General features: G+C 46.5%; 1 protein-coding gene across 3 annotated transcripts in view; it reads left to right on the top strand.

Moving 5' to 3' along the window:
- The first annotated feature begins 1,061 nt into the window (after nt 1–1,061).
- The window catches only part of Srgap3 (SLIT-ROBO Rho GTPase activating protein 3), a 226,136-nt gene continuing 199,507 nt past the window's right edge, over nt 1,062–27,690 (top strand). For 2 of the 3 annotated variants that reach the window (XM_004835262.4, XM_004835261.4), the window contains exon 1: nt 1,068–1,864. In XM_004835262.4, the coding sequence (XP_004835319.1) occupies nt 1,798–1,864 (67 nt within the window). In that variant the 5' untranslated portion in view covers nt 1,068–1,797. Of the gene's footprint in view, nt 1,865–27,690 lie in introns of all 3 variants that reach the window. The other variant, XM_004835263.4, reaches the window with a different exon arrangement.

The raw sequence follows: 27,690 nt of genomic DNA, 5'->3' as shown, positions 1-27,690 counted from the left end.
GGATGGAATGCTGGTGACTCTGGGAAAGTCATTGCCCATATCCAAGACCCCGCTTTTTCAACTGTGAGAGAAGGACACTTACACCTGTGTCAAGTGCTCATCTCTCACTCTCACCCTGTGGGGTTGGGGACAGCAGGACTGGGTGTGATGCTCCCCTTCATTGCCTGCTGACTGTGTATCCACTGTGCTTTGCATTTCTGCCCCGTCCTCCCAAGCGTCCTCATCATTTCTGTCACAGCACTGATCATTCTCTACCATCTTACAGGATTTCCTCCTGCAACTCTTCCCTTCCAGGTCTCTTGCCTTCCACAACTTGGAGGGGGGTGGGCACCATTCCTGATGAGTTTTGCTCTGGGGGGTGCTTTCACCAAGACCATCAGTGGGGATGGTGGTGACCCTGGGGAGCTATGTGACATGGAGGCTCTGGAGCAGCAGAAAGGCAGAAATTGGTGGTGGTAGTGGGGTATTTTGATCATTATTGTACCTTTGCCTAGAATGGTGCTGGACCTAGAGTAAGCTTTCAGTAGATATTTGTTGAAAGAATGAAAAAGACCCAAAGAGAGCTCATTTCACTGGTGAAGAAGCAGAGGGTCAGCGGGTTGGAGATGCACCCCACGCCTCATGAGCTACTGGCCTGGCTCTGCCTGTTTGCAGCCCTGCTTGCTCCCGGAGGCTTTGGAAAACTGAGTATCTGGTCTGCATTGTCCTCACCATCAAGTAACGGCTCGAGAAATATTAATGTTCTTTCCTACATGGATCAGGCCCTCTGCTAGACTCTGGGGTGAAGGGACAAACTGTTATCTAGCCGTTGATTTAAATCAAATTGTGAATTAAATTGCACAATGCAAAGAAAAGGAGGCTCTTTGGTTTTCAGAAGAAAAACCCCTGACCCAATTGCTAGTAGCTGGAATCTGCAGGACCCTCTCCGGCCTGCCCAGCCCTGATTCTTCTCCTGCCGCCTCCCTTTTGTGAGAGTCTCTTCCCTTTTTTGCTTGCAGAGAGCTCTGCTCTCCTGTAGGCTACAATGTGTCAGTTGTTATAAAATCCTGGGGGCGGGGTCTAGTGACGAGGGCGCCAACGGAGCTGCCAGCCTGCAGGGCGAGCAGTTCGGCCCTGAGTTCACCCGGGCTTCAGCGTCGAGCGAGCAGGAAAACTTCCATCTCGCTCTCCTGGCTTTGATCCTCCCTGGACATCAGAGCAGAGGCGCCGAAGGGAGGGAGGATGCGAGATGACTGGCGCTTTGGCAACCTGACCATCTCCTCAGCAGAGCCGTCAGAAGCGAGCTGGGCGCTGGCTGCACCACCCAGAGGCGCCGCGGCTCTCGCGGATGTGTGCGCGCGCGAGTGAGCGAGCGGGTGTGCATGCCTGAGAGTGTGTATGTGTGTGGATGGGTGTGTGCGCATTACGACCGTGTGTGAGTGTGTCTGGATGAGTGTGTGCGTGCATGCGTGAGTGTGTGTGTGTGCACGCGCGCGCGTGTGTGCGAGTGCTCTTGGTTATTTTTGGGGGGAGAAGAAAAATCTTGGAAATCTGGGACAGGTTACCGACTCCTAGAGTGATTCGTTTGCAAGAAGAGCTGACCGGAGCGAGCTTCTAGAGCCATTTCTGCGCGAGTAAAGAGATTTTCCTCCCAGAAGGAGAAGGATTTTTACCCGTGTTCTGCAGCCCAGTAAGAGATCAGCCCCTAAACCTGGGAAATTGACCAGAGCCCTGTGATTCCCAGGGCTTGAGGAGGACTGGGGAAGAAAAGGAGAAATAAATCAAACAGCGTGTCAGTTCCTTTGGCCACATCAGAAGATGTCATCTCAAACTAAGTTCAAGAAAGACAAAGAGATCATTGCTGAATATGAAGCCCAAATAAAAGGTGAGAGGCAACCGACTTTTCCTTCTCCTCCCCTTTCCCTTTCTCCTGCTCTGGCCTTTCCTCCCCTTTTTCCTCTTTCCTCCCTGTCATCATGAAATGTTGTTATGCATCAATAATCTTATTGTGAGAGGAACTGTGGCAGCCGCACAAGTCCAGACTGGTTTCAACCCCAGATAGCGCTGGGCTGGGAGTGTGGAGTAGAGAAAGGGCAGCGGTCTCTGCATTGCAGGTGTGAGGAGGATCCTACGCCTGACTTTGGGAGTGTCGTGGCTACTCCATCATCTTGGTGGCAGCAAGTCCTCTAAAGCCATTTTGGCCAGCCTGCCTCCTCCCCATGCCTGCCGCGGTAAAAAGCCTCTCGATATGGATGTGTATGTTTTACAGGGTGCTCCTTGCCCCCTTTTTGGCTTCTGTTGGTGGTAGTGGTTTTGCAGGGCCTCTTTCTCTGAGTTGGAATTCACACGCGTGTGTTCAGGGAGGCAGCATCCTCAGGCGGCCCTCTTTGTCGGTGTCTCTCGCTTGGCCTGGGTTGCCATGGATTAACTGTACAGGGCATATTGATCCAGACTAATGCAGGCATTTAGGCATCAAGAGAGAGTGCAGTGCAGAAAATGTATTATCTCACCGGCGTGTGCAGCCCCATCATTCTGCGCACCAGTGTTCAGGGTCAGCAGCTTTGGTTTCAAGCCAACAGCTCAGTGTGCAGTTTGGGTTGGGTGCTGCCCGAGGGAAGTCTGCCTGGAGAGTGAGGTGACCTCTGGCTACCTGCTCCAGCTCTGGGGCCACCGAGCACATGTTTCTTTCTGGAGCTGCACCCTAAATGCATGCTGGCTGGGAGAAATAGGGAAAGGTGCTCACTTGCATAGTGGAAGGCGGTTGGGAGAATCTGTGCTAAGCCTAGACAAGGGCTTCTCATGTCCTCCTTTGCTCAGGGGCTCCGCTTCCGCAAGGGAAGCCTCAAGCTCCGTGCACTGTGCTCTCCCTTCTCGGAGGCTGTGTACCCTGGAGAAGCCAGTACATGGCTCTTGGAATTCATTATCTCTGGTCCTGTTTCTCCCTGCTGCGACATGGGGTATGCTGTGGTCTCTTCCAGAGAGTAAAAACAGCATGCGTCTGCAAGTGTACATGGAGGCCTGGCTCCGAGCTGAGCTAGGGGTTGTTGAGCTGGTTGACTGTGGAGGTGCAAGAGACCTGAGACTGCCACACCTGCTTCAGCTGAAGTGGGTGATCCAGGAAGCTGGGTGGCTCACTGGGAATGGAGGTAGGCTGGGCACCCCAGCTGCTATTTAAGCTTAGGCCCTGGGGAAACTTGGGGAGGAGAGCAGATGCCCAGGAGGCTTTGTTTTTGGTCCCTGTCTCTCCAACTCCTTTTTCTTTTAGTTCTGATCAAACCCGGCATGTTGATTGCCTCAGGATAGACCTTAGGAAAGGAGCAGAAAAATTCTCCTCTTCCTCGATGGCATCCTCCTTAGTTTTCAGTTCAATGTCAAGAACAGGGACTTAGAATGTTTTAGCCTTGCTGAGTATTTAGGAACAGGTCCTTTGGTGATCAGAGATTTAAATTCATCCAACTGCTCAATACAGAAGCTTAGTTACAGTTTTTGAATATATAATTTTTTAGGGAATTTATGTTTTATAAGACCAATTCAGCTGCTCCTGATATTTTTAAAATTGAGGTCCCCATGAAAATGCCACAACAGAGAAGGGATATGGAGTTTTGGACAGTTAGGGTTCTGTAAGTATTGTTTGGTAGAAAATGTGCTTCTCTCATTTTTAAAAAATCACTACTGCTGGGCCAGTCTGCTCTACCTGAGGACCAGTTAAGCATTAATTGCTCTGGCATTACTTGCTTAAGCATTAATTCTTTTATGTTTTACTTTTTACATTTATTTTTATTTTTTATTTTTTTGGACTTTTTACATTTATTTTAACAACTAATCAGCAAGTACTCCATAGTGAATTTCATCAGGAAATTTGTCCAAATGATCTTGTGCCTTTTAGACTCTAAATTTCTCTGCATTGTGGTTGAAGGAGTTTAATTTTATTCTTTTGGAGCTGATACCCATAAGATTTAGGTCAGGATACTGCTGTACCTGAAACCCTCTGAAATCTTTGCTTTCAAAATTCTATTTGTTGAGCTGGGGTATAGCTCAGTGGGAGAATGCTTGCCTGCCATGTCCAAAGCCCTGGCTTCAATCTTCAGCACTGTAAAAAGAAAACAGAATCTGTTTGCTAATCATCATCATAGCTGTTGATGTGTGCACAGGGGTGTACTGTCTCCAGGCTCATTCCTGGGTACCATCAGCTCACATGATGTGCAGAAAGCTTGGTAAGAGCTTGGTTCCACAGATGGAAGATGGAAGCCACCATACTCAGTGACTTGCCCAAGGTCTCAAGGCCGGTGTCACCCTGGCCTGGTGGTCCTGACACATTGTTTGCCCGACGCTGTCCCTGGAAGATGGATGTCGGTGGCAGATGGCAGGACATGGCTAGGGACTGCTGCCTCTTGCTGGTATCCATTGTTACCGGGGAGGTCCCATCCTGTGGCTGTTATTTCTTGCCTCTGAAGAGTATTTGACCAGTGACTTACAATAATGCCCAGTGCCAGGGACCTTTTCCCCTGGTGCCATCTGGCCAACTGGATGCAAAGAGTCTTCTCAGACAGTTTTACTGTGCATTTTGTGAGGGGAGCTTCTGGTTTTTAAAAATTATGTTGAGTTCTTAGTTGATTTATTCCTTTTTATTCTTTTGAAGCATTTACTGATTTGACAAAAGAGAATGTTTTAAAACAGAATTTTTTCTATTGTCAACATTTTTAGACTCACACCTTTTCTTGCCTTGTCAGATATTTGAATCTGTTTGGTCACCTACCAGTGATGCAGGAGTAAACCATGTTTGTATCTTCCTGGTGACTTGTGTCTCCAAAGCCCACATAGTCTATCTTTGGATGGCTTGGGATCATGTTTTTTTCCTTTATTCCTAGTGCTGCATTATACACTTCTCTCCTCTGCCTATTGGTTGTATAGTTTCTTACCCTTGGGAGTTAGAACAAGACAGCTGTTTCTTCCCCATGGCTGCTCACTGGCTGTTGGGAGCCTCTGCTCCTCACCCCCGATTATGATTAACCTCCTTTGCTTATGTAAGATGTTTCACTACTACTTACCATTCCTGATGCCCTCCAGATCTGCTGCATCTTGGGTTGCAAATCCAACATCTTTGGGTGATAGAATAAATGAATGAAGGCGACCAGGGAGACGATCTGTGGCCACTGGCTGCTACCTCACTGAGGGCAACAGAAGAAGGTAATGATATCTGTGGTGGACCTGATATCACAGGTCCCACCTGAAAGGAAGAGGACAGCCATACTTGGGTTCAGCCAGCTATTGCCAATTAGGAGTGTAAGCCCAGCCAGATCTTGCAGTTCTGCAACAGATGCCAGAAATCTGATGAGAGCTTTATGATTTTAAGAGGCTTCACCAAAAAAAAAAAAGCCTCCAAAAGATCTACCAATATCTTATTCTAAGATTGGCATTAAGTTCTAAACATAATTTTCTAGATGTGACCAAAGAAAGAAAACAATTGCCACCTCCTTGATGTTGTCTGTAACACTTTCCTAAGGTATCCCAAGGGCTGAGTTGGCCCTTTTTGCTGCTCATTGCACTCCATCTATTTGCTGTATTTAAATATATAGCAGGTTGAGGGAGTGGCAGCTAAATACTTTGCAGAAAAAAATATAATCTACTAGGCTGGGAGTCCTAGCAGAGAGAAGATGACATGAATTTGTTCTCAGTGACCCCGTGCTGGCTCCGTATGGACACTGTTTCCCATCCAGGTGCTCCTCAGTGTCCCCTTAGAAATCTGTTCAGGATCCTTGTCTGAGAGCAACATCACATTCTCCATTTGGGAGTTGGCAATCTGTCACTTCTTTCCCTTGTTGAGAGTCAGAGCAGCATTTGCCTGTCTCTCACTTTTGGGCCCCTATCCTCTTTTCCACAATTCCCTCAGAGATCACCGGTGATGCTTGGTGATCTTAACTTGAGGCATTTTCAGTATCTTGGGCTCTACAATTCATCTTGCTGCCAGACATTGGGGTTCGTTATCATTACCCAGAGTTGCTGTTTCCATTTCAACCCATGGAAAACTGAAATAGAAATGTACTTACTGACTTTAGTGTTTTTAAAAATTATACATCCATATTCATTTTAGGCTATCTTTTTAAGGGCAAAAGTCTGCATTTAGGGGGAAAAGAGCAAGTATGGAGGATGATCCCAGAGGTGAGACATTTAGTCCTTTGTTCATTCATTCATTCATTCATTCATTCAACTAACATCGATGATCTATTTTGTACTCTTGTGTTGAGAGTTGTGAGAGAAGCAAAGTATCTGATGTGTTCTTCCTAAGTTTTCTTTGAATATAGTGATAAAACAAGAGAAGGAAGTAAAAAAACGAAACACAGAACACTTCTGAGCATCAGGGTAAGCTTAGTCTTAGAGGGCTTGGATTCCCATGAATTTTCAATAGGATTAAAGAAGAGAAACAGGCTGGGCCAGGGACACTGGGGGAGAGGTGGGGACTGTGCTAACTGGGCTGATCATCTCTGAGGGCACCTGCTGCTCAGGTCCAGCCTGTTGTGGCCAGGTAGGAATGTGAGCCCAGTGAGGGAATCTGAATTTTAAACAAAGTTTCCTGATTTTTCAATGGTGGGTCACATTTTAAGAAATCCTATGCTGCCCAAACAAACATATCAGCAGAATAAGGAAGATTGTGGTGCCTCTTGAGCCACTGATTTGCAACTTCTGGCCATAAAAAGCCTGGTGATGGTGCTCTCCATGGCTTAGAGGTAGCTGTTTTTGTTGCTGTGTGCTTATCTGGTCTTTCTTTGTGCATGCTCGGAGAGACACCCACCTGTCTTCCTCTTATAAGGGCACTAATGCCGTCATGAGAGTCCTGCCTTCAGGATCTGACCTAACCCTATCCATCTCCCAGAGGCCTCAGCTCCAAACCACGTCACTGGGGGGTTGGAGCTTCGGCACTGTGCTTCGTGAGGAGATACAACCATTCAGTCTACAGGAACATCTACATTTTCTGTTTTATTGATGGGGAGTTTCACATGGTTTGCTAGATTTCCTTGTCTACCTCTGGAAGAGAAGATGTTTGCTACTGGAGAATGGGTGAAGGCCGTTGTGTTTCGAGTCAACAGTCCTTGGTGAGGTGGTCCCTGCTGGGCCCCATGGGGTGTGGCCTGGAGGTCACTTTACCCCAGGCTCCTCCCAGCCTGTGGAACTCAATGGATCTGAGGGTCCATATTGGTTACTTCTGGAGTTTTTAGGGTTTTTATATATTAGAGATGATCTTTCCTTTCTAGAGACCTCTATTATCCATTCATTCAGTGACTGTTATTTAAGTCATGCTTCAGGATATATAGCATATTTAGCAGTGGGAGGTAATTCATTTTTCTTTAGTGCCCATGTCTCAATTGTATATAGAGTATCTCATGTGCAAGCCCTGTAATTCTGTAAGAATCCCCTTTCTCCTCCTCCTTCTCCCTGCCCTTCTTCTTTTTTTGTGTGTGGTATGGTGGTTGAACCCAGGCTTCACCATATATAGCCAAGCTATATCTCCAGCCTTTTAAAATTTTTACTTTAAAATTTTGAGACAAAGTCTGCTAAATCTCTCAATTATCCAGGCTAGGCTTGAACTTGCAGTCCTCTTGCCTCAGCCTCCCACAGTGCTGGGATTATAGGCACGGGCCACTTTTTTCTTCTGCCTGCTTTCTTTTTTGAGTAGATTAAAAGCTGGAGTTCAGAGAAATGAGAATGGATTGCATGATAAATAGTGGCAGAGCTAGGTTTAAGTCATAGTCTTTCTAACTTATGCTGGTGCATGAAAACAGGGTTCATGCCAAGGCAACATGGTTCTGTGTTATGATTTAGATCTAAAATTTCCCTGGAAATTCTTATGCATTTAGTGATGGGATGTCTGAAAGGTGATTGGATCATGGGGGTGCTACACTTGTAAGTGGATAAATCTGCTAGCTGAATGTACTTTTAGGAGGTGGGCCTGATCAGAAGAGGCAGGTCACAGGGTTGGGGTGACCTGGAAGGGTATATTCCTGTCCCTGGCTCCTTCCTTCTCTCTCTTCTTCCTGGGTACCAAAGGTTAAGCAGCTTTCCACTGCCACGCCGTTCCACCATGCCATTTCTGCTGTGGAGCTAGCTGACCATGGACTGAACTCTCTGAAACTGTGAACCAGATAAATCTCTCCTCCTTTAAATTGTGGGTGTCAGGTATTTAGTCCCAGTCACTGGAAAGTCACTCATACAGGTGGTACCCTGGTTCTGTATGATCAAACTTTTAACACGCTTTCTCTTCTCTGTGAGGGCTAGGCTTTGAAAATCAAAAGCCAAAAACAGACCCTTTCTCTGGTATAATGAGGCCGTGAGTTCTCTCCCTGACTGAAAGGGGTCCACATGAAATCTAAGGAAATATATTAGAAAATCCTTCAGTATTTCAACATATGGGCTTCCTGCTCCATCCTGATCCAGACCTCCAGTCTTGCTGGGACCAGGGGAACCACTTCCTAACTCAAGGTTTCTCACTCATATTGATAGTTTGATGCTGGGTCACTTTTGGTTGTGGGGAGCTTATTAGTGCAACGTGGCCTCTTCACACTGGATGTCACTAGCAACCCTGTCCCCGGTTGTATAACAGAAAAGTGTCTGCAGATGTCAGATGTCCCCCAGGAGGCAAAATTGCCCCCTGTGCAGAACCACACTTCTGGCTGATTGACCTGCTTCTTTCCTTGTCTTCATAGACTGTTCTCCCCTCAGCCAGCAGTGATCCTCGCGAGATGTAAATCTGACTCTGGCGCTGTCCTGTTTAAAACCCTTTGGTAGTGTCTCATTTCATGAGAACAGAGTCCAGGCCCTAGATGGATTTACACATCCTCCATCTTCCCGGCTCTTCCCTTCACCATCCACCCTCCTCTAGGCATCATGGCCTGGCCATCTGGGCCTCAACTGGTTCTCTGACTTCTCCAAGCTTGAACCTACTCTGGGCCTTGCACCTAGCTTCCATCTCTTTCTGGATTGCCCTTCCTCTAGGTTGCCACATGGCTGGCTCCTCCTTGGTATTCAGCTCTCAGGGTGTGCACCTCCAGACATCCAGGTAGCTCTTTACTGGGCCAGCCAACTGGAATTCTCATCAGAACATTTATGGCTGTATGGTAGTTCTTTCTTCTGAGTTTATTTCTTCTCTTCACCAGAACTGAAGCTGTCTAAGAACAGGACTTAAGTTTCTCATGTTCATTTGTACTTTTCTAGCACCTAGAGAAGCCCTTGGTGTAAAATAGGTGATCACATTTTTGGTTGTTGTTGTTGTTGAGTGAATGTTTGAATGTAGATGTCCTTGTGAGGGACTTGCCACCCAAGAACACGCAGATATGCTTCGGGACACGTGATAAAACAGATCCAACCTTTCCTTAGCACTGGCTGAGAGACAGCTTGGGAAGATCCAGAGAAGAGACAATTTTATCCATGAAGATCTACCTAACAAATGACTTCAATGAAGGGCGGTGAACTAGGGGTTGCTTGGAGGAACACTGCAGGGAAAACTGAATTGTCAGTGTGTCTGAAATGGGAGAAAAAAGGAAGAGTAAAATATGGTCCCCTATCTCTGCCTTTGATAGACTCATAATGCTCTAGGATAGACAGTTCTAAAAATAGATGTATTGTGTATAGCAATTGTGTATAGCATACTAAGAACTGGGACAGTACTGGAACCAGCCCTACGGTAACTTAGAGGGCCATTATGGCATTGCCTGGGAGAGTTGGCCAAGTTCTTAGAAGTAAGAATTTCTGAGTATGGCTTTGAGGGGTGAGTAGGAGCCCTCCAGGAGGTGGAGGGCATTTCAGGAGGGGAGAGTAGAATGAGCATGAGTGTGGAGGTGGCAGAGGCCTGGGTACTGGGAAATGCTGAGTCATTTGCTGTGGCTGATCCCTGGAGGAGATGACAGGGAGGGATGATGCTGGAGAGGGAAGGAGCCTGAAACTCTCTTCTGGCTGTGACTGCCTGTGAGTCTCTGCCTTTGCCGATGGTGTGATGAGTCTTATTTATACACATAACTGATGCTTAGCATCCTAGCCATTTTAGGGGCACAGTTCAATGGTATTATGCACATTCACCCTGCTGTGTCACTATCAACGCCATTCATCTCTGCAGTTCTGTGTCTTACGCAACCCAAACTCTGTACCTATTAGGCATTACTTTCCTTTTCTTCCTCTCCTCCCTGCCCATCAACTACCATTCTACTTCTGGTCACTATCGTTTTCACTGTTCTAAAGACTTCATAGGAATGGAATCATAAAATACTTCTTTTGGTGGCTTGCCTATTTCTCTTAGAAAACATTCTCGAGGTTCACTCATGTTGTAGCATGTGTCAGAATTTCTTTGCTTTTCTGGCTGAATACTATTCCACAGCATGAACAGTCTACATACTTTGCTTATTCCTTCCTCCACCCATGGACATTGGGTTGCTTCTATGTTTTAGCTACTGTGAATTATGTTGGTGTAAACACAGGTATGCAGATATGAGTCTTATGTTTTTACTTTTTTTGTTTATTGATGTATACATGCACATTATTATAAAAGCTTTGAAAATACAGAAAAATATTTTAAAAAGAATAAAAATAGAATCTGGAAACCACTACCTGAAACAATCACTACATACATTCAGTGATTAACTACAGGGCTTCCTATCTCTATCTCTGTCAAATCTGTTTATATCCATATATAACAAAAAATGAGCTCATAGATTTTTAGTGCAAAGTTATAAAAATAAAACTGATAGGCAAAAAATGATAGGGATATAAGCTTAGGGTTTAAAATAGAGAGGGTATGACCTAAAAATAAACACTTTGCCAAGTAAGGACATCAGGAAGTGTGACCTCCCATGTCCAAGTTGAGGATCCTTTATTGGTTCCATTGGAATCCAGTCTGTTATGGTGACTGGCTTGTGTTGGCCACTTCTATCCTAGCCCTTGCAGATTTTTACATAATTTTTTCAAATCAAAATGAGCTCATTCATCAAGAACATTCCCCACCCCAACTTCTGTGCCAGCCATTTTCAGCTAGAATTTTCCCCCTTTTCAGCCTCTTCCAGTCTCATGTTCCTCTTGGTACCCAAGCAGAAGTTCCTGCCTCTGGTGGGAGTGCGTGCAGGTGGTGTGTGTGTGTGTGGGCGTATGTTTCTGAGGATTGACCTGAGGGCCTTTAAACTGAGCAATATCTCCAGCCTTTTAAAAATTTAATCAATCAATCAATCAATCAATAAATTAATTCGTATTTTGAGACAGGGTCTTGCTAAGTCACTAGGCTGCTGGCAGGAGGAGACTTTGTCCAAGGCAATGACTCTGCACTCAGCCTGCAGCTCTGGTACCTGTTCTCCGGTGTACCCCTCCTTGCTTGTGGCCCTCTGCTATCTTCCCTGGCCACTGTTGGTACTTTTTGGATTCCTGATTGCTTATTTGCTCCCAAAGGTGGTAGTCTGTTATTCTCTTGCTGCTGATTTCTAGTGAAGGTATTTTCCGTTTACAGTTTACTGTACTTCAGCAAGTTTCTCAGTCATTGTCAAACAGGAAGGCTTGGATTCCCACAGCTGGTTCAAGTTCTCAGTGAGATGGGATAGATCCAGAGAGGACCTTCTGTATAGCTCATAGTGCCATCCTCTGGAACAAGAAAGAGTGGGTGTCATTTCTGTGATTTAATTTGTACCAAAGAATGCCAGGAGGCTGAGCAACATGACCGTTGTCTGCCAATTGTCTCAGTAGGACACTGTGAAGCGGAGTTGGGCATTACCAATGTCTTTACTTGATTATTGGCCTCTCTACACAGGATATTTTGTGCCCTCCAAAGATATAGCACCTTAAAGAAACTGGGGCAAACCAACAGTCACTCCCAATTTCAGACATCTGATAATTGATAACTCTTTGACCTCTTGCCCTGACCATCTGGACTCTGGACCTTTTTCTTGGTTGTGGTCTGTAGATTGATTTGTCATTTGACCTTCAGCTTATGTGGGGCTTTATTCTGGCCTGATCTTCCTAGTTCACACCCTACCCTGAATATCTCTTCATTACTATCTCATACTTGGCATGATATCACCATCAAAACTTTGCTCCAAAGATGGCAGAGTCCAGACTACTCTTTGCCAGAAACATAGAATTATGTTATGGTGAATAGTAGGAGAGAAATGCTGACTCTTGATGATGAGCTGATGAGCTTAGCCAGTATTACACAGATCAAGAGCCAAAGTATGTTACACTGCAGCTAAGTGAGTGGGGCTACCATATTTGCAGCATTTCTTTCCCACTATTCACAATAAAATAAATCTAGTTCCTACTTTGTCCCTTGCCCTCATAGACTTTATACTTTTCACCTTGTAATTTGTGACTATGAAAGTGTTGAGTGTTGTGTAAGGGGTGGTGCAGAGAGTGGGGGGAACCTATAGTAAATGGATCTAAATGGTTAAAAATGTTGTTGGTGATTTTCTGATATTGATCTGTCAAATTGAATCATATTGGGTAAGCTTATCAAACCATTGTTTCCAGAACTCCGTAGGGTCCAAACAGAACCATCTTTCCACTTAGGAAAGGGTCAGAGTCATCAAAACATTTAGAGTTAGGGATCTAAATGCTTCTAAGAGAAAAACATAACTCCAGATGTAAAAGATAAAATGGCTCCAGAAAAGGAATTTTACCACTGCTTTGCTCAGGATGGTGAATTCAGTCATGGAATAAGTGCTTTGAAGGTGAAATTAAAGCCAGGAATCAACTGAAGAGGATTGAAAACTTCCTTGATTGGAGATAACGAAAGTGAAGGCACAGCATAGATGAGCCAAAGATCTGGAATGTGGAAGGAGGCAGCGAGGATGTGGAGGGCACATTCTGGACAGACTCACAAGGGCCTGGGTTTGAGTCATGACTCATGGCAGTCAGCTGGCTGGCCTGAGTGGTCAGGCATTTATCTTCATTCAGCAACAGTTTCCTCATTTGAAAAAGAGGGATAATAATGCCACATAGTGAGTGTGAGAGTGTGAGTGTGTGTGTGTGTGTGTGTGAATAAATTCAAACAACACACTTCAGAGTTTCTAGCACAGTCCTTGGCACTCTGCAGCATTCATTACCCAGTGAAAATGAAGCTGAAGCAGGAAGTGGGTACCAGCGCCCAGCTTCCTAGACAGGAACCTAAGCACAGAGAAGCTGCCTGTGAGGCATCAGTTGGGAAGGAGATGAGGGTAGGAAGATATTGGAGGAGTGGAGCTGCCAGCAGGGTAGCTGGGAATAGAAGGGTCTGGGAAATAGTGGACAGGTGTGATGCTTGCTTCACCTACTGTGAAACCCCAATGAGGCTTCTGAGTCCTCTCGGAGGACCTTGTAAGATTCCAAGGTCTCCTCTAAACCACTGACTCAGAATTTCTGGGGTGGATCACAAGAGCCTGTGTTTAACAAGGACCCGGATTTCCTGAACTTGAAGTACTTGGCCTGGACTGTAGGAAACTCACCAAATGGACTGTATGGTATGGTTTGGTTTTGTGTTTTCTGGTGCTGAAGATGGAGCCCAGGGCCTTGTACATGCCAGGCAAGTGCTCTGCCTCTGAGCTACACCTCCAGACTGCGTCTTTTTTGAGAGTGTAAAAACATTTAATAATCAAGTATATTACTGCTGAGTGTGGGGGAAACACTCAAAAGTGTGTGTGTGTGTGTGTGTGTGTGTGTGTAGTACCATTCCACTTTTAAAAAAATCTTTCTATATTTAGGTGTGTATGAAAAGACTCTGATGGTGGTCACAGATTGATAATGTTTCTCTTTAGGGACTGGGATCTGAAAAGAGGAGACAGAAGGGTAGTGACAGGGACTAGTGGGAAGGAGACTTTACAGTCTTCAATTCTGATTGACCTCTAAAAAAGTATTTTTCACATAGTGAGACCCTGTCTCAAAAAAAGTATTATTTTTCTAATTGAAGAACCCACAAAGTTGAGGAATCTATTTATCTATTCCATGGTGTTGGGATCAGGCCCAGGGCCTCATGTATGTTGAGCATCTACTCCAACACTGAGCTGCACCCACTCCAAAGGAAGGAATGTATTGGCAAAATTCTGGACATGGTGGTACATACCTGTAATCCCAGCTGCTTGGGAAGCTAAGGCAGGAGGATCTCAAGTTCAAGCCCAACCTGGGTAACTTAGCAAGACCTTATGCTAAAATAAAAAATAAAAAGTGTGGGGGATGTAGCTCATTGTGAATGCTTTGGGTTCAATTCCTAGTACTGCCAAAAAAAAAAAAAAAAAGAAGCAAAACAAAACAAAACACCCTCCTGCTGTAGACAGTGCTCACACATGAGCTGAACTGTGAAAGGAATTCGGTAATAGTTATGTTTAACTTTCTGTGGTATTCACTATATATTGTAAGAAGGATCGCTGACATACATGGTAATATCTTCCTGATTATTCCCCTATGGGGTGAGGGAAGCATTTTCCCATAATGTCTCACAATTCTAAAAGATGGATATGAGAGTAGAAAGGTCCTGCCCAACCTTTTAATTTGTGGGGCTTAGCTCAAGAAGCATCACAGTGCCCTGGCCAGGGCCCAGGAGTCAGAACCCTAGACCTTTGAGGCTATCCCTGCCGTGTCTTTTGAGTGTGCCCCATGTTCAGTCTGTGGTTCAGCTTCTCATCTGTTAACTTAGGGTGTTGTCCACCCTGAAGGGTAGCTGCTTCGAGGATCAAATGAGCTGGTGTATGAGATGGCAAACTCTGCTCTGCCGCAGAAATGGTCATTATTTCTATTTTTTGTCTCTTTCTTGCCCCAGCCATGCTCCTATTACAGTAAGCTTGTTTATGTCTCTGTCTCCCTGTGAGCCCACTGAGCTTGGGCTCTTGTATTCATCCCTGAGTTCTTGTGCTCAGAGCCTGCCACACGGGAGGCATTCAAAGCAAGTTCTGGAATAGCTATCAAGGGTAGAAAAATACATGTGCAGTTCAGGCCAGGCCTATGAAAATATTCAGATAGGCTTCCAGCAAGGGTTACCTTCCCCTTCTATTTAAAGAAATTAAAACAAAATTCATCCAGGTCCACAGCAGAAATGATACTGCTAGGAGAAAACAAAGAACTTCATTAAGGAAAGCTTAATTGCCCAGTTTTCTGAAGAAACAGAGCCTGCCTCTCCCTCCTCATTATGGTCGAAAGGGTGGCCGAGATTGATTGTGAAAGACAAACCCTGATGCTCCTGGAGAGAAGTCGCCTAAGAAGTGACAGTGGCCCTAGATCCCAGCTGCGCTTGTTTGTCAGGGCCCTGGAGTGGACTTCTTGGGCTCCTCAGGCAAAGGCCCTCTTTAGCTTCCACCCCAGGCCTTGGCCAGGAACCACAAAGTTCCTTATTTCCTCTGCAAGTGGGAGAAATTCCAATTGCTTGATTAAACTGGAAGCCTATCTGGAGTCCAACCTGGGGAACTCTGGTACCTCCAAGACCCTGGTAATTATCACAGGAATGGGTGAGGGAGGGCTGGAGCACATCTAGTTAGAGAGCCTTGCAGTTAGGAAAGGGTTCAGGCTCAGCTCTGGTGCTCTCGCCCTTTTTCATATACTGCCATGAACCCGCACTTCCCTTTTCTTTCTGTCACACCGGGTCCCTAAACACAGGGCAGCACAACAACACCATTAGCTGGTTTCCTAATTGACAAGTGCCGGTTCTTGCACAGACCATTGTCAGCTTGGATGAAGTCTCCAGTGGCTCTTTTCTGAAAGGCTCTGTCCTGTTCAGTGTTTTAAGTGAGTATTTGGATGAGGGTGTCCGCATGTTTGTCCAGTTTTAGAATGGCAGGAGGCCAAAGAAGGTAGGCTTGGAACAGATGACTCTCAGGGTCCTGATAAACCATCCTAAGTTGAAAATATTGTAAGTCTAAAATGCATTTAATATACCTAACCTGTTGGCATAGCCTAGCCATGCCTACCTTCAACCTGCTCAGGATAGCTACAGTAGCATGCAGTAGGGTAAAAGCTTCTAATATGTCTGTTTTATCATACAGTCTGTTTTTATAATACAGTGTTGAACAGCTCATGTAATTTATTGAATTCTGGTGTCCAAAAACTACTGCAAGCACAGCACACTACAGAGTCTGTTTTTCCCCTGGTGATCTTGTGGCTGGCTGCGAGCTGTGGTTTGCTGATGCTGCCCAGCATTGAAAAAGAGTATCATACTGCATATCATCATCTTGGGAAAAGGGCAAAAGTCACAATTTGAAGGAGGATTCCTACTGAGTTTGTATTGCTTTTGCATCACTGTAAAATAAAAAGTGTCTAAGTATGGGACCATGGAGAATTGGGAACATAGTTGCTGGTGCTGGACCAACCAGGAGTCGCAGCCCAGATCTGCTGGTTTCCAGCTTGTGACATGGACAAGTCTTGTCATGGTTTTGAGCCTCAGGGTTCTCATGAATAAAGTGAAGACACTAATCTGATCTCAAAGAGTTGCATAAGAGATTAAATGAGATAATGCAGATCAATAATCACAACTATAGGAGTAAAACTGCAGCTCAGAGTCAGGCAGTCTGGGTTCCAATTTCCTGTTCAAGTGTCTACTCTGCCACTCAGCACATGAGCTTCCCTGCGGCATAATTCTAGTGGGATGGTGCTCTTCACCTGGAGAACCCCTGTTCTAAGGAAAACAAAGCAGGTGTGGACAACTTGTTTGTCCTTGCTGAGGTTCAGCTTCCTCCTCTGCAAAATCAGGACAGTACTTATCTTGGGCAGTGGGATCAAGCATCAGGCCAGAAGAGACACAGAGTAGATGTTCAATGAACAATAGTTAGAAACTGAATAGGTGGCAGACAGAACCAAGAAAGTCTGAGAGATACGTAGACAGAGAGAGAGGGAGATAGAGGAATTAACTCTAAAAATGTGAAATTTAATAGTATATTTAAGATATAATCTACAAGCTCTTTGAAAGAAGGTAAACTTTTTTGACCTTCAGCACTGAGAGGAATTTCTCCTCTGTACAGATAGTAATGGAATGGGGTAAGAACAAATTGGCATGTGGTTAGGATGGCAGACCTTGGACCATGAGCCCATCCTGTTCCTTGTCCAGGTGGCTCTTGCCTTCTCCCCTCCCCCAAGAGCTTCCAAAAAGACATATGTGGTAGAGGGCACTTGCTGGGTTCACATGGGGAACTCTTCTGGCCTAGGTAGGGTGGGCACTCAGGATGCCCTCTGCAAGCCTACTCCTGAGTGTGTCAACTCCTGGGAGAGGTGTAGAGTCTGACCCTTTCCTGTCAGGACAGCCCGAATACCTGCCCCTACTCGCTCTGAGATGCAGTCACACCTAAACAGCCATGGGGAGAAGGGGGGGGGAGGGGGAGAGGGAGGGGGAAGGACAGAGAGGGGAGAGAGAGATGGAGATAGATAGATAGAGGGAGAGATCTGGACCCACTCAGACTTAACATTGACCTCTTTGGAATCACAGCCTCTGGGGACTTTGGTCCATGAAGGTATCCCAGAACCTAGCCAGTTCATAATATCATCTCCAGTGGGAGATTTTTATGTTCTTAATCATGAACCTGATTTGAGGAGGAGCAGGTAGAATTGGCTCTCAGGTTGCTAGAAGTCAATAGCCTCCTCCATCTCCAACACTGTTATCTTTCTTCTATTGTTCTCCAAAATTCAAGAGCCAAGAATAGGATCAGTTCTAGTTCCACTGTCTCCCCTATGGAGGAAATCAGTGGTACCTCAGTGAGGTTCAGTATGCATCCTTAGGCTACTCCCTAGCGTGCCTGCTCTGCAATGAGGAGCTGGATCATGTAGCCCCAGGGATTAATGATTTCTCTCCTCCTGATGGCTGAAACACTTCATGATTTGTGAGGTGAAAAATTCAACTTATTGTTTTCCAGGCCAACACTGAGCAGCAGGCTAGTGATGGTCTGTAGGCCAGGGATATATTTTGTTGAGATGTACAACAACTTCATGTATGTATCTGTGTTTCTGACTCTTTAGAAACACATTGGGTGGCTGGGTATGCTGGGTGTGCATTCCCACTGGGCCAGAGCTAAGCAGTAGCCACCATCCCCTGGAGGACTTATAATTCCCCACCATTTCCTGGCCCAGGAGCCTTTCAGCTCCTCTCTTTCCCTCTCTCATACCTACTGCTTCGCTCCTTTACCTCAGCTGCCTGCTTTCTACCAGCCATTTGAGTTGGCCAATCTAGGATTAGGCCAAGAAAATTTTTTGTCTCCAATTCCGCTCACCATATGGATTTCACAGTGAGAACTGTATGACAGCATAACACATGACCCAGTGTCTGAGGTAAAAATGCTTCCACTGCCTTCATCCTCTCAGATTTCAGACAGACACTCATGGTCGTCACGTGAGTGGTCACAAGGCACTGCATGTGTAGCCATGGTTCTGTAAGATGTTATCGGCTGGTGACATCATGGGAGTCTCAGTTTGTGAAGTGCGCTGTGATGTCCACATGATGACAAAATCACTTAACAACACATTTCTCAGAGTGAATTCCCATCGTTAAGTGATGCACATCTTATTTCATGTGCACCCTTCTTTATCCTCAAGGATGAATTTGGAACTGAAGTCCCCCAAGGAGAAGGGCTGCTGTGTTTGCCTTAGATCCATCTTCGAGGAAAATGGGGGTCCTCAGCTGCTGGATGTTACTAAGCACCTAGTGATGCATGGATGATGGCCTTAGTCACCCCTATTGTTAGTCACTGCAGTGCACTTTGAGTAATTAAAAATTCTTCCATGTAAGTTGATAGTTTGAACACCATAGCACAGTTCACAAAAAGCAGTTCTGCCCAGTGGGGTCCCAGGACTCTGCTTTTCACTGTGAAGTCAGGGCTGAGTCCCAGCTTCATCACTTACTCATTGCTTGGCCAAGTCATCTCTCCCTATCCATGCTCAATTTCTTTCTCTTTCACACAGGTGCCTCTTCGGATTCTTCTGAGGATTAGGTGAGACAATCCATGCCCAGTGCTTACCTAGTGCCTAGAATTTGGGCCACACAGATGCTCTGGGTTATTATTCTTACCCAGATTCCAAGAAGGAAATTTAGAACATCTACAGCACACCACCCAGCAGATCCCAGGCAAAGTTAGACCCACTAGGGTGTTTTGTTTGGCTTTGCTGCATTTACAAAAATGAATTCATTTCCAACATTTAAAAATCAAGAGAGTTTTTAAAAATGCAGGAGAGTTTGCATAAAAATCCAGACCTCTGGCACCTCTTGCAAAATGGGAAGATCATTCTCTAAGGTAAAAACTATTGGCTGTTCCTTTCTAAGGGACAGTTTTGGGTATGTCCCAGCATTCACTGGCCTACTTCACTCATTGTTGCTGCCTGCGGGACTCTGGTGGGCATCTGGGTTTTTTGAGCTGGGGGAGTGGATCACCCTGCAATGAACTCTCATAAATATGATCTCCTGCCAATGGGCTTTGCAAAGGGTGGTGAGCAGGTTGTGTTTACTGCGAGGGTCCACTGTGCTGTCTGGGTTACTGATGAAATGTAGAGCCATCAGCTTCAGCAATTCATGGGGCAGGGGGATGTAGGGTCACGGTGCTCTTAAAAGAATCTACCAAAGATTCATACCTGCGACTGGCTGGCTTCCTCAGTGCAACATGTAGGGGGACTGAGATTTAATAAGGGAAAAGTATAAAGTTTTGCCTTTAAGGCTGGAAACCCAGCAGGCCAAGTAGACTGGGAGTGATGTGCTTAGCAGCAGCACTTCTCCTCAGTCCTCACTGATGATGAGCGTTTCTGGGAGTCACTTCGGAGCAGCTGCCAACAAACCCAGTCGGATCTCAGGCTGGGTTTATGGAAGTCCAGGGTCTGCATGGCCTTTCTAACATTAGAGCTGTTGGGTAGGGCAGGCTGGTACCTCGGGAAGCCTGGGTCTCCCTGGTTGGGGCATTCAAGGCTGACTGAGATGTTCTTGTCACAGACCATCAGAGAGGATTTGGGCTTCAGAGAGAGCTGCTCCAGGTGACAGGTGAGGCCTTTGTGGACTCTGACAAATCTGCTTTCTGCAGCCCAACAGAAGAATATATTTTTAATGACAAAAGGAAAAATCTTGCTTTCAGATAGAGGAAAGAGGGCACGCTGAGAAGGCTGGTAGGCGGCACCTATTTTGTCCAAATGGAAATGTGACCTGCCAGTTCTCACTAAGTAATTCGGGCAACAGATGTTGGTACCTGTAGCCTACTTGTGACCCCTTGCCTTACTTCTCAGAGAGGTAGCGATGCAGGACAGGATCTGTTTTGCACATTATTGGTAATTTTTTAAGCTGAACTTTTATGCAGAGCTTGCAGACTGATGGCAAATGGGCCAAGTCCGGCCCTCAGATGTTTTATTTGGCCTGAACTGTGTCTTTTAAAAATGTGGATTGGATGCCAACATGTAAAAATGAGGAGGATTTTCACATAAAATCTGGACTTGCAGCAGCTTTTCAAAGAGTCAGAAGGTCTGACCACACTGGCTGGTTGGCTGGAGACAGCTCCACTTACCCTTCTGTTGGGATTGGAGCCTTCACTTGGCCGAAGTTTTTAATCTGTGTCCCCAGCCAGTCATACCTGCCCGCCTGGCCTGCCCAGACCCTAGAGGTGGCATGGTTTGTGATCTCTGTGCCATATCTTTTTTTCTTTCTTTCTTTTTTTTTTTTTGGTACTGGGGATCGAACTTGGGTCCTTGTGTTTGTGAGGCAGGCAGCGGAACCACTGAGCTAAATCCCCGGCCCTTTTTTCTGGTTTTTTGAGACAGGGTCTTACTTTGTAGTTCAGGCTGGCTCTGAATTCACTATGTAGCCCAGGCTGGCCTTGAACTCTTGGTGATCCTCCTGCCTCAGCCTCCGGAGTGCTGGGATAACAGGTATGTGCCACCACACCCAGATACAATTTGTTTTTAAGGCCCTGCACTGTCAGGGACAATCTCAAGGTGCCACCTGTGACTCTGCTTGCTCGTTTATCCAGCAGGGGCTGAGCACTTGGGAGTGCCCTGAGAGAGCTGAAGAGCCCTTACAGCTGCTCCCAGAGGGACCTGTGGCACAACCCCACCTGGTTACTTCTGGTCAGCAAACACCCCCAGTGGCCCTGTGGACTGGCTCCGAGGCACCTTGTGGCTTTCCCTGGATTGACCCAAGTCTCTATCCTTGGAACTGCCAAGCTGTGGGCTTGGTCTGGAGCCATAAGGAACAGCAGTTTTTCTGTCCCACAGCAGAGCCCTCCAGCTTCCCCCAGACAGTGTCTCTCTCTGCAGGGAGTTGTCTGACCATCCTTCAGGCAGGTGAGGAGCAGAGAGACAAGGTGGAGTCACTGGAGGAATTGTGACAGTTCCAGTCAGGGGCGTCCTAGACTCAGTGCTCCTGCTCGGAAGCTCTGAGTTTCACATGAAGGACTGTGATATTGTGAAGTACATTATTTGGCCTCTGTGCTGGTTTCCTGGTACATATATACCCCTTCAAATGCTTGGAATTTTAAAGCAATAAGTGTCATTTTATAATAATGAGTTAACTGGTGGCTGCTGGTCTCCAGGTAGCTTCAGGTTAGGATCTGACCACTAAAGGGAGGACGCTGCCTGGACATCCCAGTCAAAGCAGGACACCATCATTGCTGCTTCCTATGTTGGGGTCTTGGCCTCTGCCAAGGACTGGACCTGCTCAGCTTTGCCTGGCACTTCTGTGAGTGTGAGTCAGAACAGAGAAGTGCTGTGCCTACATGAGTTGTTCTAGTAACTGGCCCAGGGACCCTGGGTGACAGTGCCCTATCATTGCTGTGGGTATCATATGGAAGGGCTGAGGGCACAGGGTGTGTGTGTGAGGCTGAGTGCAGGAGTCTGTAGTGGGGGCAAAAGGGCCCAGTGTTCTTTTCTGCTGGATCCCCTGTGCCTGGCTTCCAGGGCCAGGGCTTATGGAATGAATTTGCACGAAGAAGTGGTCTACTAGGAGCCCTTTCATGTCTTGATAGTGTGGGGGAGCTCATTAAAACTTTTAGAGTGGTATCTGTATGTCACCCAAAGTCAAGATCAACTGGTGTGTGTGTGTGTCTGTGCATGTGTGTGTTTACATATGGGTGGTCTGTCACTGAGCTACACCACCAGTCCTTTTATTTTTTTATTTTGAGACAAGGTTTCACTACATTGCCCAGGCAGGACTTGATTTTGTGATCCACCTGTCTTAGCCTTCCAGAGTGCTGGCACTGTGGGCCTGCACCATTATGCCTGGACCAGATGGTGCTCTTTAATGGAAGAAAATGGACTCTCCTAGCAGCCTTCCTACAAAGGCTGCAGTCATGTACTCTTCTATGAAGGCTAAAATGGTTCTGTGACTTAGCAGGTAGTAGGAAACAGTAGACTCCTTGAAGCCACTTGTGTCTGTAGTCTGAGTTGCTGATGGGGAATGGAGAGGAAACACCTTTGGAACATCTACTAAGGAACAGGATGAAGGGTGACTCTCATTGCCTGTGGCCTGCACAGCACGCTCTTGCCCTGTTGCATGTGGGCTTCTATCGAGGCTGTGTTGCAGGTGGAGTTGGGGCAACTGTGCTCTCTTTCACAGATGAGGATCCCCTCTGGACTTTGGATCACTGGTCCCTCAAGATGTCTGCTGAGAAAAGGGTTTGGTGTTTAATTCCTACTAGAATGCAGGAAACACTGTAATGTGTTCCCTCCTTAGAGATTCATTGCTCTTATCTATAAAAGGGTTTGATAAGTCCTTGAAGAAACTAATCTATCATTTCTTGAATTCATCACCTGAGATAGTGTTTTTCTTTCTTTTTTCTTTTGGTACCGGGGATCGAACTCGGAACCTTCCACTTGCGAGGCAGGCGGCGGCACCACTGAGCTAAATCCCTGGCCCGATACTGTTTTTCTTTATAGTATACCTATTGGTATCTTCTGGATATAAAAACTTCTGAAAAGGGCCAGATAACATTTTAGGCCTTGTGGGGCACATAGTCTCTGTTGCATCCTCCCACCCCTGCTGTTATAGTGCCAAAACCTGTATAGACAACAGGGAAGTGAGTAGCTGTGGCTGTGTACCAATAAAACTTTATTTGCAAAAACAAGCTATGGACTAGATCTGACTCCTGAGATGCAGTTTGCTGCCCTCTGTTCTGGAATGAGCTTCCTGCAGTCCATTCCTTAGGAGATACAGCTGGAAGTGGCAGAGAGTCCTGGACAGGGACTGTGCTCTCTGACCCCAGAAGAGTTGGCATCAGTGGCAGTGTCTGATTGGATGTGGCTCAGAGGCTGAATGCTTTGCTCAGGGAGTGTGGCTGCTAAGATCTGTCCCAGATATGTCACCAGGATCTTGACGATGGATTGTACTTATTTTTCACGGTTCTGTGCTTTTCTGGAGTGAAAGTCCCGGAATGGGGGCAAAACAGTCCTAGCACCTGCTCTGTGTTGTCACAGTGCTGCAGGTGCAGATGCATGTGGAGGTTTGTGGGCAAAGGTGGCCTCAGCGTGACTATAGTATTTGTGTTACTAAGCATGGATATGCCTACAGGTGGGCTATCCAGTTAGATGTCTTTACATCAAAGCACTCAATCGGAGATGCTAAGTGGAAGATTCCCCAGTGCTATTTGAATGGAGGTCTGTCATGATAAGTCAAGAATATATTCAATCAATGTGCAAGAATTTACTAAACACCTAGCATGTGGCCTTTCTGCTGCTTGCTGTTGTGCTTGTGAGAGAAACCAGCTGCAGTGGTGGTGGAAATGGAATTTATTATAAAGATGGAGGATGTCCTGTGGATGCAGTTGGTTTCAGAATGGCCTGGGCCCAGGATCGAGGGTGCTAGGGAGCCCTGCTTTGTGGTAGAAATCAGTAGGCATACATTCTCTCCTTTGTCTTTACTCTGCACTTCTGCTTCCATCTCCTTTCTCAGCAGGCCAGCAATTTCTGGTAATCGGACCTTGAGACAGGTGAACCATGGTTGCCCACAGCTCTCGAGTTTATGCTTTAGTTGAGGTGAACATTGCTCTCTAGGGCTGCTGAGTATTTCTTTTGCTCATATTCATATTTATTTTCTTTCTCTCTCTCCCTCTCTCTCTCTCTCTCTCTCTCTCCCTTTCGTCTTCCTCCTCCACTTAAGCATTTTTGGGAAGGTACTCCAATTGGCTCTGTTTAGGTCACCCCTGCATTACTGCTGTATTACTGCTCTGGGACTGATGACAGGATGATGACAGCCAGAACCCTCCCTGTCCTTGGGGCAGGCAGTTCACAGATGCGAGTCTGCTCTGGCCCGGCCCTGGTTAGGTGCTGAGCAGGTGCACAGTGAAGTAGAATCTTTTAATCTCCTGGTATCATAAACTAATGGAAAATAAATTTGCAATAGTGATGATAAAGCCAGATGTGCTAGGTTGTTTCACTAAACAATGAAGAAGATGATAGTATAAAAAAAGGACTAATTTCTCTGTGCAGACATTACATACAGAAGAGATAGGTGTGGAGGCACATACTTGTAATTCCAGGGCTCTGGGAGGCTGAGGCAGGAGGGTCACAAATTGGAACCCCACCTGAGCAAATGAGCAACTTAGTGAGACCTTGCCTCCTCCCCCAAATAAAAAGGATGGGGGATGTAGCTTAATGAAAAGACCCTGGTTTAATCCCAATATCATAAAAAAAAAACAACAACAACGATGGAGGCCAGAGATGTTTGTGTGGGCTGACACAATTAAGAAGGGCTTATAAAAATTTTTATTCTATTTATGGTTGGAACATAATAATTATATATATTTCTGGGATAGAATATGATGTTTCAAAACATACACATAGTGTCACAATCAAATCAGGGTAACTGACATCTATCTTCCTAACCGCTTTTCGTTGGTGATGAGAACATTCAAAGTTCTCTCGCTATTTTTCAGTAAACATTGTTAGCTCTTGTTAGTCTATCACTGGGAAGAAAGCCAGAACTTACCCTTCCCATCAGACTGTAATTTTGTTCCCTATGATCGCCTCTCCCTGTCCTCCCCTCCCCAGCTTCTGGGAGTCACTTCCATTCTCTACTTCTATGAGAACAACTTTTTAAGATTCTGTGTAAGAGGCAGACCATGTGCCAAGTGTCTGTGTGCCTGGATTATTTTACTTAATATCATGTCCTCCAGGTTCATCCACATTTTTGCAAATGACAGGAATTCATGATTTTTTTTTAGTGCAGTGTAGTATTCCATTGTGCATAGGTACTGCATTGTCTCTAGTCACTCGTCTGCTGTTGAACAATAAGTTGCCTCGTATCTTGGCTATTGTGAACAATGCCGCAATTGATGTGGGAATGTAGATGTTTCTTCCACATCCTGATTTCACTGCCTTTGGATATGTACCCAAGGAAGGGCTGTAGGCAGCAAATATAGATTCCCTGAGTTTTGACTAGGGAGATCAATAGGGATGAAACTTGTATGGGGCATGTAAATGGCACTGGAAGTTTCCTTGAGAGGAGCAGAAAGCTGCCTCTGGAAAGTAGGAGGTGTTGCTGGAGATCAGTCCACGGTGGTCTGTTAACTGAACCTGGAAGGACCGGAAGTGGATCTGCTTCCCCTGGGGAGGGGGATCTCTGTGTGTGCAAGGCAAGGTCCATGGTGGCAGGGGCATGGCCGGCATGGGGCACAGGAGGACAGGAGCAAGACTTGGGCACTGGGGCCATGCCAGTGGCACGGTACAAGGTGCCACCTGAGAGAATGGAACTGGGAATGAGGTAGAAACCCAGGAATCAGAAATAGGCCCCTATGGCAGTGCGGGATGGCAGTGAGGACAGAGCTGCTGTGCCCTCCAACCAGCTGTTCTCTCCCCTCTTCTGTGCTTTCCTGCTGGCTGTCCCTGTGGCGCCGAACTTTGCATCCCACAGTTGGTGAATCACGTGAGGAGTCAGTGGCTGAGAGGCCATCCCCATTAAGTGATACTTGCTTCAGAGCAGGTGCCTTTGGTGCTTGTAGCCATGGGCAGGACAGTGCTACACTCAGGGTCAAAGGTTTCGTCTGTGCCCTTTGTGGAGAGAACCCTTGTTTGGGGATGTAATGATCAGACCAGGCACCTGCTCTCCAGCAGGGAGGGAGTGAGGCCTGCCCCTGAATGCTATTAGTGCAGCAGCTGCTGGTCACACGTGACAGTCTGGGCAGCGTCTTCAGGGAGGAGATGGCAGCCTGTGCAGACCCACAGGGATGTCAGCTTTCGCAGAGGTGGGTGGAGAGCTGTGGGGCCGGGCGCTGGACAGGGACCTGGGTAGGGACTCTGCATCGTCCTCTTCCTAGATATGGGGTCTGTCAGCCCCTCATCTATTAATAGAGGTGACGTGTTCACTGTGACAAACTGTGTGTCGGCCCCTGCCGTGTATCAGGTGCTCAGTGCAGTCATGTTGCATCTGAACCCCGAGATTTCCCTTGACTCACAGATGTCCCCCTGTGGGCTCCCTGACCACCAGGAAGCTTCGGGACTCCCAAGAGCAAGGGGCTGATGGCCCAGTCAGACCGTCCTGTCCTTGGGGAGCTTTGCTAGAAAGGTCTTCCTCAGGGAGAACTGAAAGATGCTTCGGTTCCTCAGAACTAATGTGTATCTGAGCTAGTGGACTTGTGGCGATGCTGTCATTATTCAGGACAGTTTTCCAAGCTCCCAGACTGGGATGGGAAGTGAGTTCTGTCTGATGTGCACTTTGATGGTTGGTGGGAGCTGTGTGAGGAGCGTTCTGAGGCCGAGCTGTGGTGCGGAGGGGAGGCCCGAGTCTTGGCTCAAGCACTGCCTGTGCTTAGTCATTTGCCCTGGGCCTCAGATTTCTCCACTGTGCTTTTGGTGACTTATTTCCTACATATGGTCTTCTTTCCTTCCACTCTTCAACTTACCAACACTAAAAAGCCATCTATCTGGCAGCCATATCTTTCACCTGACTCATTTCTGGGGTAGATGCAAACAGTCCAGCTGGGTGGGCTGGGGTCTCTCCTAGTGCAGTGTTCTGGGAAATCTTCCCATATCCAAGAGGACCAATTTGGGTCTGCATTCACTGATAAACCTTCTAAATGGTTGAGGCCCCTCCAAAAGCCCAGAGCCCACGCTAAGCACTGACTTTCAGAAGTACCCTGAGTGATGTGGAGGCCAGAGAGACTAAGGGCATAGCCCTGATCCTGTTACAGTGTTTGAAGCTGCATTAGCCTCTGCCGGTGTTGTGAAGCTGGAGCTCTAGCATGTCTCCCGCTGGGCCGCAGGTGGGCAAGATCTTTCCTGCCCTTGCTGTGTGGCCCGCCAAGCGCTCGCCTCTTCCTCTCTGTGACTCTCTTGGTGGTGTGGCTTCAGTGACCTGGGGCCTCAGTGGAGACATGTGGCCCAGCACATCAAGGTCCAGAGGACACAGGTCTCCTTCTGCCACAGTGAGTTTGTCTGTGCTTCAGTACCTGGACCACTGTCTGTCCTTGGAGTGTGCCCCAATCTGGGAACACGAAGAAAATAAGGACGATTTAGTGATTTTCCCATAAAGCTAACTGGGGCCGGGGATTTAGCCCAGTGGTTCCGTCTCCTGCCTCGCAAGCGCAAGGACCTGAGTTCGATCCGTGGTAAAAAAAAATAAAAACAAAACCCCATAAAACTAACTGTATGTAATTAAAGACCTACTTTCTATTCCAAGTTACCTTATTCTTTTCTGGTGTGTGTGTGTGTGTGTGTGTGTGTGTGTGTGTGTGTGTATGAAATAGTTCTTTCTTAAATGCCTGAGCTATTCTCCTCATTCCAGTCTCCTTTGTACAGTAAGCCACCCTTTGTAGCTGCCCTGTATTAGTCACTTCCTATTATTAT

Source organism: Heterocephalus glaber, unplaced genomic scaffold (genome assembly GCF_053883595.1).
Source record: "Heterocephalus glaber isolate CG9 unplaced genomic scaffold, H.glaber_assembly_v1.0 deba00000122, whole genome shotgun sequence".
NCBI lineage: Eukaryota > Metazoa > Chordata > Mammalia > Rodentia > Bathyergidae > Heterocephalus > Heterocephalus glaber.
Note: the sequence above shows the minus strand (reverse complement) of the source record. Positions and strands in the feature narration are given on the sequence as shown.